The sequence below is a fragment of the Carya illinoinensis genome, chromosome 5 (genome assembly GCF_018687715.1).
Source record: "Carya illinoinensis cultivar Pawnee chromosome 5, C.illinoinensisPawnee_v1, whole genome shotgun sequence".
In the NCBI taxonomy this organism is placed as follows: Eukaryota; Viridiplantae; Streptophyta; class Magnoliopsida; order Fagales; family Juglandaceae; genus Carya; species Carya illinoinensis.
This window is the reverse complement of record NC_056756.1, coordinates 46,350,397-46,364,426: the sequence shown is the minus strand read 5'-3', so window position 1 is coordinate 46,364,426 and position 14,030 is coordinate 46,350,397. Positions and strand designations below refer to the sequence as shown.

General features: G+C 36.0%; 1 protein-coding gene across 4 annotated transcripts; it reads right to left on the bottom strand.

Annotated features, from left to right (window-relative positions):
* Positions 1 to 4,815: 4,815 nt before the first annotated feature.
* Positions 4,816 to 14,030, bottom strand: LOC122310658 (uncharacterized lipoprotein syc1174_c-like). Of its 4 annotated transcripts, none has more exons than XM_043124748.1 (11): positions 13,633 to 14,030; positions 13,395 to 13,529; positions 13,199 to 13,315; positions 8,548 to 8,712; positions 7,834 to 8,013; positions 7,555 to 7,592; positions 7,478 to 7,481; positions 7,152 to 7,292; positions 5,936 to 6,121; positions 5,674 to 5,745; positions 4,816 to 5,037 (listed from the first exon to the last, which is right to left on the bottom strand). In XM_043124748.1, exons 1-11 carry the CDS (start codon positions 13,750 to 13,752, stop codon positions 4,876 to 4,878), a joined length of 1,320 nt encoding a protein of 439 aa, XP_042980682.1. In that variant the 5' UTR covers positions 13,753 to 14,030; the 3' UTR covers positions 4,816 to 4,875. The 4 variants fall into 4 exon arrangements, with proteins under 4 accessions (XP_042980682.1, XP_042980683.1, XP_042980684.1 ...); XM_043124749.1 differs by having other exon boundaries at positions 8,548 to 8,676; positions 13,633 to 14,026; XM_043124750.1 differs by lacking the exons at positions 7,478 to 7,481; positions 7,555 to 7,592 and having other exon boundaries at positions 13,633 to 14,025.

Genomic DNA, 14,030 nt, shown 5'->3' with positions numbered 1-14,030 from the left:
ACCTTTAGACTGTTAAAATAATTTGGCCATTGACAATTGACAAATGATCACTGATTTGATTACCACTTTTCAAGAGTTTTATATAAATATATATATATATATATATATATATATATATTAATATTAGACTGTAACATATGATGAAGTAGTATGACTGGAAGGTAGAGACGTACGGATCATCCTCAACCAGTCAAATTTGAAACGAACGATCATCCTCAAACTTGACAGAATAACTAGAATGAACGTGTCGGGAAGAAAGGAATGGCGGTTGTAGCTGGAGGCTGACTTCTTGTTTTAATTTCTTGGATGCTTGCAGAAATTCAACAATATTCTAATGTAGCCAACTATATTGAAACAAAGATAAGATTATCATGGGAATTTGACAATTAGGTTCATGTAGAAGATGATATGAATGAATTGATTGATACTTCTGATCTGAAAAATATATATGATTTTGAGCCCTTCATTCGTCTTAGAAAGCGGGGAGGGTAGCTAGGGCTTAGGGGTCCCTTCACCTTCTATGGGGTTGTCGCTTCACCTACTAGAGTCAACAATACTCTAATGATCCGCGTTGGATCAAGCTATGTGCATGGAGGAGGATCCCCCGCCCTGACCTAGGGGACCTACCTTCCCCCCGCAATCCTTGAGACATTCTCTCTCTCTCTTGTTTTTTATATGTAATGTTTTTGTATTTATTTTTCTTTCAAATTATTATTTTTTTTTTTTAATTTTCAAAAGACAAACGATGCCTGTCCAGATATATTATTGGTGTTAAAATGTCGTAACTACTGGAAACTAGTACTATGAGGGATGTTAATTAGTCCGGTCCGAAGTGATGGACCATTTTCACTCCATCATGTTCTTGGTCCCTTCGGTCTTGTCCAATTAGATTATCTTTTTATTTTTGGCAAATGAGTTAATAAAAAATTATTTAAATTATTAAAATTAAAAATTAAGTGAATTATTAATATAGATCATGAATTAACTCATTAAAAATTTATTTAATTATAATTATATTTATGATATTGATAGTTATTACTTACTAACTTAGATTTTACTGTTTAGTATGCATAATTATTAATAATATCATATATTTTATATATGGTTAATAAATATCAAATAATTTTATTGTATATAAATTATTCATACTTGCTTGCAAATTAAGTATTAAAAAAAATTACCTAATTACTTTAATCAAGTAAAAATAGTAGAGTATGTATGAATGTATGATATATTAACTATTTACATATAATGACATAAATTATCACATGATTTATGATTTATTATTAATAGATAGTATATATTATTTAATATTTTATATGGTCAATGATAATAAATTAGATGAAAATTACATTATTAGCTTATATAATTACTATATAAAAATAATATCTTCAAATTTTAAAAATATTTTTAAAATATATATATAGGGGCTTGGTCCAGTTAGGTCCAAAATTTATAGACCCCGGGACCAAACCGAATTTTTTCGGTCCACAATTTTTTAAACCAAGACCGACTAGTAGAGAATTTGCTCCATACCGAAATTTTCAGTCCAATCGGTTTTTCCGATCTAGACCGAATTCTGTACACCCCTAGCAACTATTATAGTCTAACAATTCTTGAACCGCATAGAATAAAGAGTAATGTTATATGTACCTATAAATTTACATACAAAAACTATTTTATCAGTTTTCTTTTTAAATTCAAATTTTGAATTTCAAATTTCTTATATATTTAGACAACTCCGAGATGTCGTTTGCTGTAATCTCTAGCTGGGAGTATTTTCAGATTGCAATTGAGATATATTAAATCTTCTTTATAACCATACAAGTTTTAATTTGCACATATGCTTTTCAACATAATTATTAAATTGGAGGACCATCTAACTCTTTTAAGTCTATCAAAATCATGGGGTATTCAATATTAAGAGTTTGATAGTACAGAAAGTAAAGAATGGGGGAGGGTGATCAATTAAAAGCAGTAGTTGCACGTAAATCTTGATGCATGCTTTTAGGTCTGCAGTTTAATTTGGTAGGGGCGGGAGTCCACGTTCTATCTACCAACAATCTTAACAAATACGGCCATTACATTAATTACATAGGACCCATGAAACTCCTCTTCGTACCTATACCTTATGTCTTGGTTCACAGATGGATAGGTTTCTTTCTTTCTTTATTAGGGACTTAATTTAATGTCTTGTGCTAGGCATCTGGTCCTGCTTGGAAATTTGGTTTTGGCAGATATGAGAGACACCTAGTTGTGTGGATAAGCTTCTCTTTTTCTGAGTCAGCATCTACGTAAAAGTTAAAACCTCAAAAAACGATGCATATATGTAAATGGTGACAGTTTCTCCAGTGTTGTCATATAATCAACAAGGTCTTTGTACTTATAATATGCTGACGAACCACTACAAATGATTGACAAGTAATGAAGATAACAGCTATTAATGTTATTAATAGAAAATTGTTAAGGTCCTCTGTTTGTTTTTTTTTTTTTTAATTGAATATATGCACAAGGATTAACTACCTCGTGACAGTCTTTCTGTTTGGCCACTAAGAATTTTTAGATAAAAATTTTGAGTTTTAAGATAAAATATTATAATATTATATTTTAATATTATTATTATTTTGAGATTTGAAAAAATTAAGAAAAAGTTAAATTATTTATTATATTTTGTATTGGAATTTGAGAAAGTTGTAATGATGAGATGAGAATTTTGAGTTTAAGATGAAAATTTTAAGTGGCCAAACACAACCTTAAGTCCAGTCCTCCTGAAGATACCTAAAAAATAAAAATAAAAACAAAGTCCCAATATGCATATGTGGATGATTGTGAAATCATTATTTATATCAAAAGTTTAAACTGATAAAAAAATTGTAAATTTAATTATTTATATTATATTTTTAACACTCCCTTGGGCCAAACTCTCTCTCAATGACTACGCCTAATACACGAAATATTTAATTAAATAGAGATAAAGTGTAAGGTCAAGGTTTGAATTTAAGAACTCTGCTTTGATACCATGTAAAATCATCACTTGATCAAAATTTTAAATTGATTAAAAGAGTAATGTTAAATATAATCATGGAGTACGCAAGCGCTATAAAATCTGTTCAAAAAAGAGCAATATTTACTATTAAAAAATTATTTTTTTCATATATATTCTATATTTATTCACTTTTTTTAAAAAAAAATTATACAATATTTGTTCATTCCACAATTGCAAGTATACTTTTTTGATAGAAAAAAAGTATATTTAATTATTTATATTATATTCGGATTAAAATAGTAACCCTCCCCAATCATAAATCAGCACCATGTAATGGCCGGTCACATGACCGCGAGCTGCACCGTGCAATATTATATAAACGATACCTCAGATCATTCTAATGCAAGGCCGGCTCAATAAGAATCAAGGCCTAAGGCTAAAATTTTTATTCGAGTTTTTTTTTTTTCATTTTAAAAGTTATAATTAAATAAAATTATTTTAATTTTTACATTATATTTTTATTTATAAATAATTTCAATAGCTTGTCAAGTAAAATTATTGTTTAAAATTTTATACTACCTTTTCAATTAATAATTAACTTAATTTTTATTAGAAAATTTATGATTTAGAGAGGATTTTATCAAATCTAGTTTAACAAGACATGTTTTAGACTCTTATAGGCCGTTTAGGAACACAACTGCTTTGAAGTATTTTCAGATATTCTCAAATTCAAAATTTTCTCTCTCATTTCTCAAAACCAAACAAAACATCTTAACTCAAACTATTTTACTACTATTCACATATATTCTTACTATATAAACAAGTCATAAAAGTAATTATAATTATAATTGTCAATAAAGTCTATAAATAACCTACACATTTGGAAAAAAGTAAGCCCTTGCCTTTTCAAAGATTATCCTAAATTTTTTATTAACACTCAAAAATTAGATTTTGCTATTTATAATTTTTAACATTATATATTAAACTATTAATGACAAAAAAGAAGTGTATTCTTAAAAAAGAATACTTAAAATAATTATTATGTAGAATACTTTTAAAACTAATAATGACATAACATGGTTAAGACTTTTGATGTTATCTTATTAAGACTTTTGATGTTATCTTATTAAATTAATTAATTTTTTTAATTAAATATATCTTCTTTTAAAAATATTCTACTTTATACTTTTTTGAAAGGGAAGAGCAAACCCTTCCGCAATGTAAACGAAGTAGGATGTTTGCACCTGATCGAAACATATATTCAGAAGCAGTTGTCAGCACAGGCATTGACTAGTTGTTTTAGGTTCCATCAAAGTGTCGGACTACAATATGAACCAAATCAAGAACTCGATATTAGTGTGCCTGTCAAGCTCCATAAGCAATGTTTATTTTTTTTAAGATGGTTGATCTTTTTCAACAAGCTAGAAGTTGAAATGTCAATTTCCATCTTGTTTTAACATTTCAACAGTTACTAATTATTTTCATTCATTCCACGGACCCACCCATCACTCCCATAATCTGCCGAACAAGAACTCCAAAAAAACATCATCATTCACAATTTGATCAAAACCAACATAATAGCATGTTAGATGTCAATTCTACAGTTCTCTATTCCTAGCAAACATGAATAACTAATAATGAACATTACATTTGACATGTAGATACTGCATTCTATTGCCTCGTTTTTAACTCATTTCAACAAAAAAAGGTGTAATAGTGCTCGGACTTGGTGGGTCATTAGTTGAAGAATATCTTCTTTCTGTAATATAACCATAGGTAAAAATAAACAACCTCCAAACCAGAAACAATTCCCACCCCCCCCCCCCCCCCCCCCCCCCCCCCCCCCCAAAAAAAAAAAAATCCTGCAACCATAGGCTCCGCAACATTGATCAGGTGATGGGCATAATACTTGAAAACACATTACCATTGGCAAGCAGGGAAGAATTGCATGGAATGTTGTTTATTCTGGTTCTTCTGAGTGAATGTGGATCTATTCCTGCTTTGTGAGCTGCGATGACGCCAATGGCTTCCCAGTAGTTTGAGACCTGGACCTGTATAAGAGGTTCATTTCTGTTCAACAACCATAAATATATATATATATATTTATATAGTTCATTTGGAATAAACAACAAGAGTTTCAATGGTCGCTATGAGGATTTTTAATGGTCTACTAGGGGCACTGATCTTTTCTTTTCTTTTCACTCATGTTCCACATTTTCCACTTTTCTTCTCTCTTTTTTTCCCAGCAAATTGCACACTATTGTGCCCAATCTCTCTCTACTCCAAATTTTTTGTTCAAAATAGAATATTAGCAGTAACTAAGCATTGCCTCAGGACATAATTCCAAGAAAAAAATAGGGTTCAATAGTTAAATGTTCCTCACTAGATGCAAGTTCATCAACAAAGTTATTCAAAACAGTGGCAGGTACTACCAACTTCTTGAGATAAATTGATCCTAAAGGATGATAAAAGAATTATGCATTTGGGGACATGAGGCATTTGCCTTAAATTTTTTTATAAAAAACGACATTCATTTCTCATGAGGCATTTGCCTTAAATTTTTTTATAAAAAACGACATTCATTTCTTTTCTTTTTGATAGCACAAGAACAATGTTGCGGCAACATTAAAGTATATCACAGAACAACTAAATGAATGAAAACAAAAGTCAGGAAAACAGATGCATACCGCTTCAATGCCAAGCTTATCTGGTGTATCATTGAGAACTGTTTCATTTTCCTCCACAGTAATAATAAGTGGCTGTAACAAAATCAATACAAGTAATAATCGAACTGATAGCTAAAATTTAAAACCTGATGCTCATCAAAAAAATATTGAGGGTGTAGGGTGGACAGGGATGACTAAGAATCTAAAGTTCTATCAGGCAAATTTGGCCTTTCAACATTCAGCAAACATTGGTTAATCAGGAAAATAAATTTAAAATTTATACCTTGTTCCTCTTGATCCTTGCAAAAGCAAGAGCACCATCTCCTCCACACGCATCAATTGGAAGAATCACACTATCAATATCACTTGCCAGTATGCAACCCTTCTCCAAGGAATCATTGTTCTTGACCAAGTATTGTGGTGCATTACTTAGCCCAGCAAGCACACATGGCAAGAATGTGTGTCCTAACTGTTGCACAGGTTTTGGGAGTGAGAGAGAGGAGAGAAGACTTTTAGGTACCATACAAAATATTCTTTTGGGAAGAAAAAGAACAAAATAATTGTTGTATCAGTTGCATTTAGTTTTTCCTTTTCTTCCTTTTTGTATATCCGACAAAGGTATAAATACTTCCAGTGAATCGTAAATTTCTATCAATTTTCTCCATTTGTGCAGGAACATAAGTTGAGGAAATAAGTGTCTCCATACAGTCAATTGAGGCTGCTTGGCATTATGTTAACGATGCTAACAAGCTATCTTTTGAAATCATGTAAATTATATACATCTTTCTATCGATGTGTCAACATGCCATTCTGTAATCGCATTGCCAATGAGGCTTTCCAAATCTCATCTTCAGAATCTACTCCCACACAAAAAACAAAAAGGCTTTTCCATAAGTAAACATAAAGCCTACAACCAAAGCATGAGAAATCTTCTGAGACTATTGATTGCACCTTTAGAGACCTTTTAGATCCTTCAACTTGCATTTTTTCATAACATTTCACAAAGAGTAATATAAACATCCCTAGCTAAAGCGATCAATTATTACCTTCATCCACCATACAGCACACCACCATTGGTTCTATTACCATTTTCTTCGGAGATAAGCACCTTCATGAATCTCTTGGTGACGCAAGGATTTAACATGTTGGAACACCACCCAAACTAAAAGTTGAAGCCTATGACTATGGGCCCAATTATATTATATAAATCGTTCAAATTTGTGACAGCCTTAACCTTTTTACCCTCAAATTTGTGTATTCAACACTGATTTGCTAGGTCAATATCTTTTAGAGGTTTCCATGAGATTCAACTGATGACCTTACCCTCTATCTCTTGTTAGGGCAGGATATGCTATTTGGTCAAAGACTGACTGCTTCAAAATGGTTCTCTTCTATTATAATATGAACACAGACACATGCTTGGGGTGGGGAAAAAGATAGAGTTTCATCCCTAGATTTCAAAAGAAGATATTTTCTTTGTTATCTCAAGTGTTTCTTACCTCCTCAGCAGCTGATTTTGGGGACAGTGATATGCTCAGGAGAAAAGGTGAACATGCAGGAGCATGCGCACAAGGAATTTGGAATTCCTGCACCACCAAATGACTTATAACTGCCTCCACCCCTGCCAATAGATCTATTCCCTGCAAAGTAAATAAGAATAGCGTGTAAGGAGATGTGAACCTTCATAGAATCAAATGAAGAAACATGGGATTAGCTTAAACCCATTATCAACCAATACTAGCAAAGATGTCAAGTTGTTTTGATGACCTTGAGAGGTAGCTTAAACTGAAACTAGGTGTTTCAAGTGCAGAAACCACACGCTCACCTTCCTGAAAAACTTACCATATGAACACATAGTTGACATCCAGAACCAAGAAGAAAATTACAAGAATAAATACTAACAGTGTTGTTGCTGGAACTAAAAAGTAATGATGCCCTATCTGAAAGGAAAAAGAGTGGTAAAATGGTAAGGAGAAAGAGAAGAAGCTGGAAGAGCAATCAGAAAATAACACGGAGGTTTGAATGTCCACTATAATGTATGACTATGTCAGAAAATAACATGAAGGTCGCTATAATGAACTACTTGTTCAATAATTTAGATAGCTCTGCCATATGCCCATAGAAGACATTTGACACGCCTTTAGTAAACATGCGGTATGGTATAAACTGTTATTGCCATACCATCCCTTGTCGATAGTTATCCGTGCCTTCAGCATCATCATCATCTGGGAAGCGTCCAACAACTGCAATGGCATTCACCCCTGAACGGCTAACTAAAGTCTGTACAGCTCTCAGTAATGAGTCAGGGTGTTTAAGCCTCCCTGTTGATTGCCCATTCTTTGGATCAACCCACTTTTCTACCTGCAATATTTGTTCGTACCGTATCAGTTATAGAAGAGAGAAAAAAGTTCTGTTTTCTTGGCTAGGCAATACAATGATAACTGTTCAAGTACAGCACATTTGCCAACTTATCAAAGCTTTTTTTTCCATACTTTCTTTAAAAATGTTCACTTGTGATGACTCAGGAGAAGTGTCAACCACATCTGCACTATAACCCCAAAAAGGCTTGTCAATTTGAAGCTTCCCTAGAATTACTTATAAAACACAGTTTCGCCTAGTAGTTAGCCAATGTTAGCAACTGCAACTACTTTATTACGTACGCACTCTATGTCATATTCACAATGTAGGCCTGTGTCACATCATTACTACGCTGAAATGTACATATGAAGTAAAATCATAAGCAGATATGTGAAACAGCGTAAACACAATTATTAAGTCCTTGACCCGCAGACAAACACATTAAGCAAACAATGGCGTGTTACATAATTCGAATTGCACGATTAAGTGAATTCACCATATTCAACTCCATATCTCAGCCAAAATAACAATGAGTACCTCCAAAGGGGTGTCAGTTACAATATATTCCACCACAGGCAATCCAAGGGAAGCCCTTACAGCATCAGCAACTTGTAAATGGCGTATCCGAAGATCTTCCTCTATTCCAGCATCAAGAACCAATCCCACCTGATTCATATCACTGACAGCAGTACATCCATGATCCTAGCTCGAGATTTAAGCAATATCAAGTCTACTCAAGAGTCAAGACATAGCACAAACAGATGAGGATATCATGCATGATATCCCTCCTCACGAATAGACCAATGTATTTAGGATAGTTAATTGCTATTTTAGGAAGTGTTTGATTGTATATACTGCATTAGCTGCATAATTGTAGTTTACCTTGTATATCACTATTCTGTAACAACACTATAAAGTGAATACAAATTACATCTCTCTATCTCATTCCGTGAAATATCTTCAATCACTCGTTAAAACCATAAATGCATGAGCTTTTAACTCTCTCTCTTTTATATCTGTAGGATTCTAAGTTTCAGATGAATTCATTTCTTTGCATTACATTGAGTGTTTACAGTGTGCTCAATTTATAGAGTTGAAGGTAACGGAAATGTCAGACCTTCTTACAAGCATGAGTTGTGCATGATTCCTAGAGCTAGCTGTACCTAGCTGCTATAACAGAAAATATTCCATTATTGTACAAGCAGAAATCCAAGAATATTCTAGAGAAAGTTACAATAAAATCTTCAAGAAGAATTGCTTCTAGAAGAGTCTTGTATTTGAGAGTGAGTTCTTTCTTTGTTGTTGTCATCGTGTGTTGCTGAGATGGAGTTGTGAGTCACTGATGAGCTGGAATTCTTTGTCATGCTGTCACCCTCCCGCGAGTCCAACATGGGGACCATGGTGAGACTCGATCGTAATGTCAAAAACCGAGATGAAGGCAGAGGCTTGGTAAGTACATCAGCAAGCTGGTCACGAGAAGAAATGAAAGCCACATGCAATGTTATTGCAGCAACCCGATCTCTAAAAATGGAAATCAATTTTCATGTGTTTGGTGCATGAATGGAGAACTGGGTTGGCTAAGAGATAAGTAGCACCCAAGTTCTCATACCATAAGGTGGGAGATTGAGGAAGAAATACAACAAGATCCTTGAGCAGCGATTGGATCCATAGCAATTCAGCAGTTGTGTTGGCAAGTGATTTGTATTCCGCTTTGGTGCTTGATCTGGCCACTGTTCTTTGCTTTTTGGAGCTCCAAGAAATGAGATTGGAGCCAAGGAAAACACAATAGGCACCAGTTGACCGACGGTCATCAAGACACCCCCCGCCCAATCGGCATCGGTAAAGGCATGAAGATGATAAGAACTGAAGGGCTTAATATGCAAACCAAGAGTGGCAGTTTGTTTGAGAGACCGAAGTATTCTCTTTACAGCTTGCTAGTGAGAACTTTTTGGGGCATGCATGAACTGACTAACTTTGCTAACAGCAAAGGCCACATCAGACCTAGTGATAGACAAATATTGTAAGCTGCCGACTGTGCTTCGATATAAAGTTGAGTCAAAAAAGTCAGGACCATCAGTGAGAGAAAGGCGTGTGGAAGAAGCCATGGGAGATTTCACAGGCTTAGCGAGGTCCATGTAGATTCTTTTAAAAAGATCACAGATGTAATTGTTTTGAGATAAATGAAGACCACTGGAAAATTGATCTATCTCGAGACCCAAGAAATATCGAAGACTACCCAAATCCTTTAATGGAAATGATTTACTGAGTGACTTAAAAATAGAGGAAATGGCATGAGAACATGAGCCAGTCAAAATGATGTCATCAACGTAAACCAAAATGTAAATGATGACAGAATTGTGGCGATAGACAAACAAAGATGGATCTGCAAGTGACGCAACAAAACCAATCTCACTAAGGCCGATTACTTAATTTTGAAAACCAGGCACGAGGTGCCTGTTTAAGGCCATAAATGGCCTTATTCAAGCGACACACATAGTTGGGATAATCGGGATTAACAAAACCAATTGGTTGACACATATAGACTTGTTCTTGAAGATCACTGTGAAGAAACGCATTATTAATGTCTAATTGCCAAAGACACCATTTTCAATAACAGAAATAGACAAAATAATATGAATTGTAGTGGGTTTAACCACTGGACTGAAGGTTTCTAAGAAGTCAATACCTTCTTGTTGATGAAAGCCCTTGGCAACTAAGCGGGCTTTGTATCTGTCAATGGAACCATCAGAGAGCCTTTTGGTGCAGAAGACCCATTTGTTGCCAACATTGTTGTTGACGCCAGTAGTAGGAACCAAGGTCCATGTTTGAGTCTACAAAATAGCTTGAAATTCGTCAGACATAGCTTTCCTCCATGGCTGATGTTTGGCGGCTTCAATATAGAAACTGGGGGATTCAGGAATTTGAGTGGTGGTGGCAAGGTAACTACAAGGAGGTGGCCATGAGATGGTGCCATCAGTGAATTTGCGAGGACATAGAGTGTTGGTACGAGCTATGATGGTGATTGGGGATGAGGAAGAAGATTCGGCAGAGGATAATGGAGAAGAGGTAGGGGTGGGTGAGGAAGATGACGTAGAGGATGCCCTTGTTGTGTCGGGAGAAGACGATGAGGATGATGGGCTGGAAGGAATATTCGGTGTTAAAGCTAGAATAATTGGTGCAGAGGGGCTGATGGAAATTAAGGGAGAGTGAGATGGGCTTGGATCTGAGGTGGGCCTTTGGGAGTTAGAATGAATTGGAGAAGGCCCGAGAATAGATGGTAGTATGACAGAATTTGGCTTGGGATCAGTGGGCTGTGGATGGATGGGCTGAGCAAAAGGAAATCGAAGCTCATCAAATACCACATCCCTTGAAATGTAAATTTGCCCAGTATCAAGATCTAAGCAGCGATATCCCTTATGGGAATCACTGTAGCCAACAAATAAGCATTGTTTTGACCTTAGATCTAACTTGTGCTTGTTGTATGGCCTAAGATGAGGCCAGCAGGCAGAACCGAATACCTTGAGAAGATTATAATTGGGGGATTTGGAAAATAACTTTTCAAATAGTGATTTATGATGAAGTATTAGTGTGGGAAGTCTATTGATGAGATAGATGGAGGTATGGAAGGCATCAGCCCCGAAAGTTTGAGGGAGAGATGCTGAGACATTAGAGCTAATCCTGTTTCGACAATGTGTCGATGTTTACGTTCAATGGCACCATTTTGTTGGTGTGTGCGCAGACATGATAATCGATGAGAAATGCCTTTGTTTTGCAAAACAGTACGTAAAGATCGGTATTCCCCACCCCAATCACTTTGAACAGAAATGATTTTGGAATTAAAAAGTAACTCACGTGTGTTTGAAACTGAAGGAAGACTTTGACAACTTCAGATTTTTGTATTAAAGGATACCACCAAGTGTAACGAGTAAAATCATCTAGAAATGCTACATAGTATCGAAAACCATTTCTAGATACAACTGGGGCAGGGCCCCATACATCAGAATATATAAGTTGTAAAGGCTTGGTTGAATGCTGATGAGAGTCACGAAATGGTTGTTGAGAGCTTTTGGCTTGGCAGCATGCTGAGCACTTGTGTGAAGAGTCACAAGTTGAAATAGGGGGAGAGTGAGTAGAGAGGATGCGATGAACTAGTTGTAGGGAGGGGTGGCCAAGACGGGAGTGCCACTGTGAGGTGGAGGTACGTTCACCAACAAAAGCTTGAGGATTGGAAACCGGAGCTGCAAAGGAATAGAGGCCATCAGTTGTGGGACCACGAAGAAGAAGATTCCATCTTTGAATCCTTCACAAGAAAATGAGAACCCTGAAACTCGAAGAAGACAAAAATATCAATGCAAAACTCTCTAACTGAAATTAAATTCTTAGTGATAGCAGGGACATGTAATAAATTTTCTTAAATGAAAAGAGGTAGATGAAGTAGGAAAAACAGAGTCACGAATGTGTGCTATCAGCAGAGCATTGCCATCACCAACCTTGATCTGTTCGTGGCCACCATAAGGAGAGGATTGAATGTTAAGGTTGGATAAGTCAGAAATTATATGATTTGTAGCGGCAGTATCGGGATACCAGGACACATCTGGAGGGGAAGAAGAGTTCGTATAGTTGACAGTCAGAGTTTTGGGGGGGATCACTTTCAAGAGCATGATCAAAGTGATAACATTGAATGGCGAGACCTTCTTACAAGCATGAGGTGTGCATGATTCCTAGAGCTAGCTGTACCTAGCTGCTGCTACAACAGAAAATATTCCCTTATTGTACAAGCAGAAATTCAAGAATATTCTAGAGAAAGTTACAATAAAATCTTCAAGAAGAATTGTTTGAGAGTGAGTTCTTTCTTTGTTGCTGTCATCGTGTGTTGCTGAGATGGAGTTGTGAGTCACTGATGAGCTGGAATTCTTTGTCATGCTGTCAATATCTAAAATAATTAAAGTAATTTTTGTACAATTTATTTTTTTCTAAGTACATTTTTCTACATTTTATGTTTCTATTTTTTTTAAGTTTTTGTCCAATTCACTCGTCGTGTACCAGTTGATAAGTAGCGCCAAAAATATCCTTGAAGCATAATATACTATTATTACTTTTTGATAAGTAAAAAATTAAGATCCAAGGGCAATATAATATACTATTATTACTACAAATTAAGGGAGAGACAGATACAGACAGAACGCACCTTGTTTTGATGAACAGGCTTTAAGGCCCATAATCCTTCAGCAAACCGGTCAAGAGCGTGGCCTTCAACGTACAAAACATTGGGCATGGGCCAGTACAGCATCGCCGCATTGAGCACCTGCAAAGCTCAACAAACCAGAGTCCCTTATCCAAAACGTACAAAGAAAACATGAAACAGAGGTTGAGAGGCACCCTACATTAGGGTGAGTGATGAGACAATCGACGACGGAGGAGAGAGCGCGAGCTACGGGCAGAGCGTCTCCTGCGAATCCACCAATTGCGGCTCCTATCCCCGTCGGGACTATCATGACGCTCGTGTAGTCCCTCTTAAACTGCGCGTCCAGACACAAAACCAAAGATTTTTCATAATCACACTTTCCGCCCGCCCTTTATGCGTATGTACAGACAGAAGTAAGGAGGAGCTGAGAAACTGACCTTGACAGAGTGGTTCGTAGCGGAGCAGGAGACGCTTAGTTTGGTGGACAGCTGGGATTTTGGAACCAACGGGTTTCGGGCGGCGAAGGAGGGAAGTAGACGGCCGAGATGGACAGCCATTTTTGGCGGAGCGAGCGTAGACTGTTGCTGGCCTGAGGCCTGCCCGTTCAAGGAGGGAACAGACCGAGGGATTAAAAACGGTTTTGATCTGTTTAACCCTGCTTATTTTTAAAAGGACACGGCTATTTTGGGTAGAACCGACTCAAAGGTTGAATATTTCCTTGATACATGTACCAAAAGTGCTCAAAGAATGACGCTGGAGTTTGTCTTTTAATTGGAGTTGGCTCGACCTAGTGCTAGCGCCTAGCACTCCCATTTACTAGTTATCAATTTCGGCA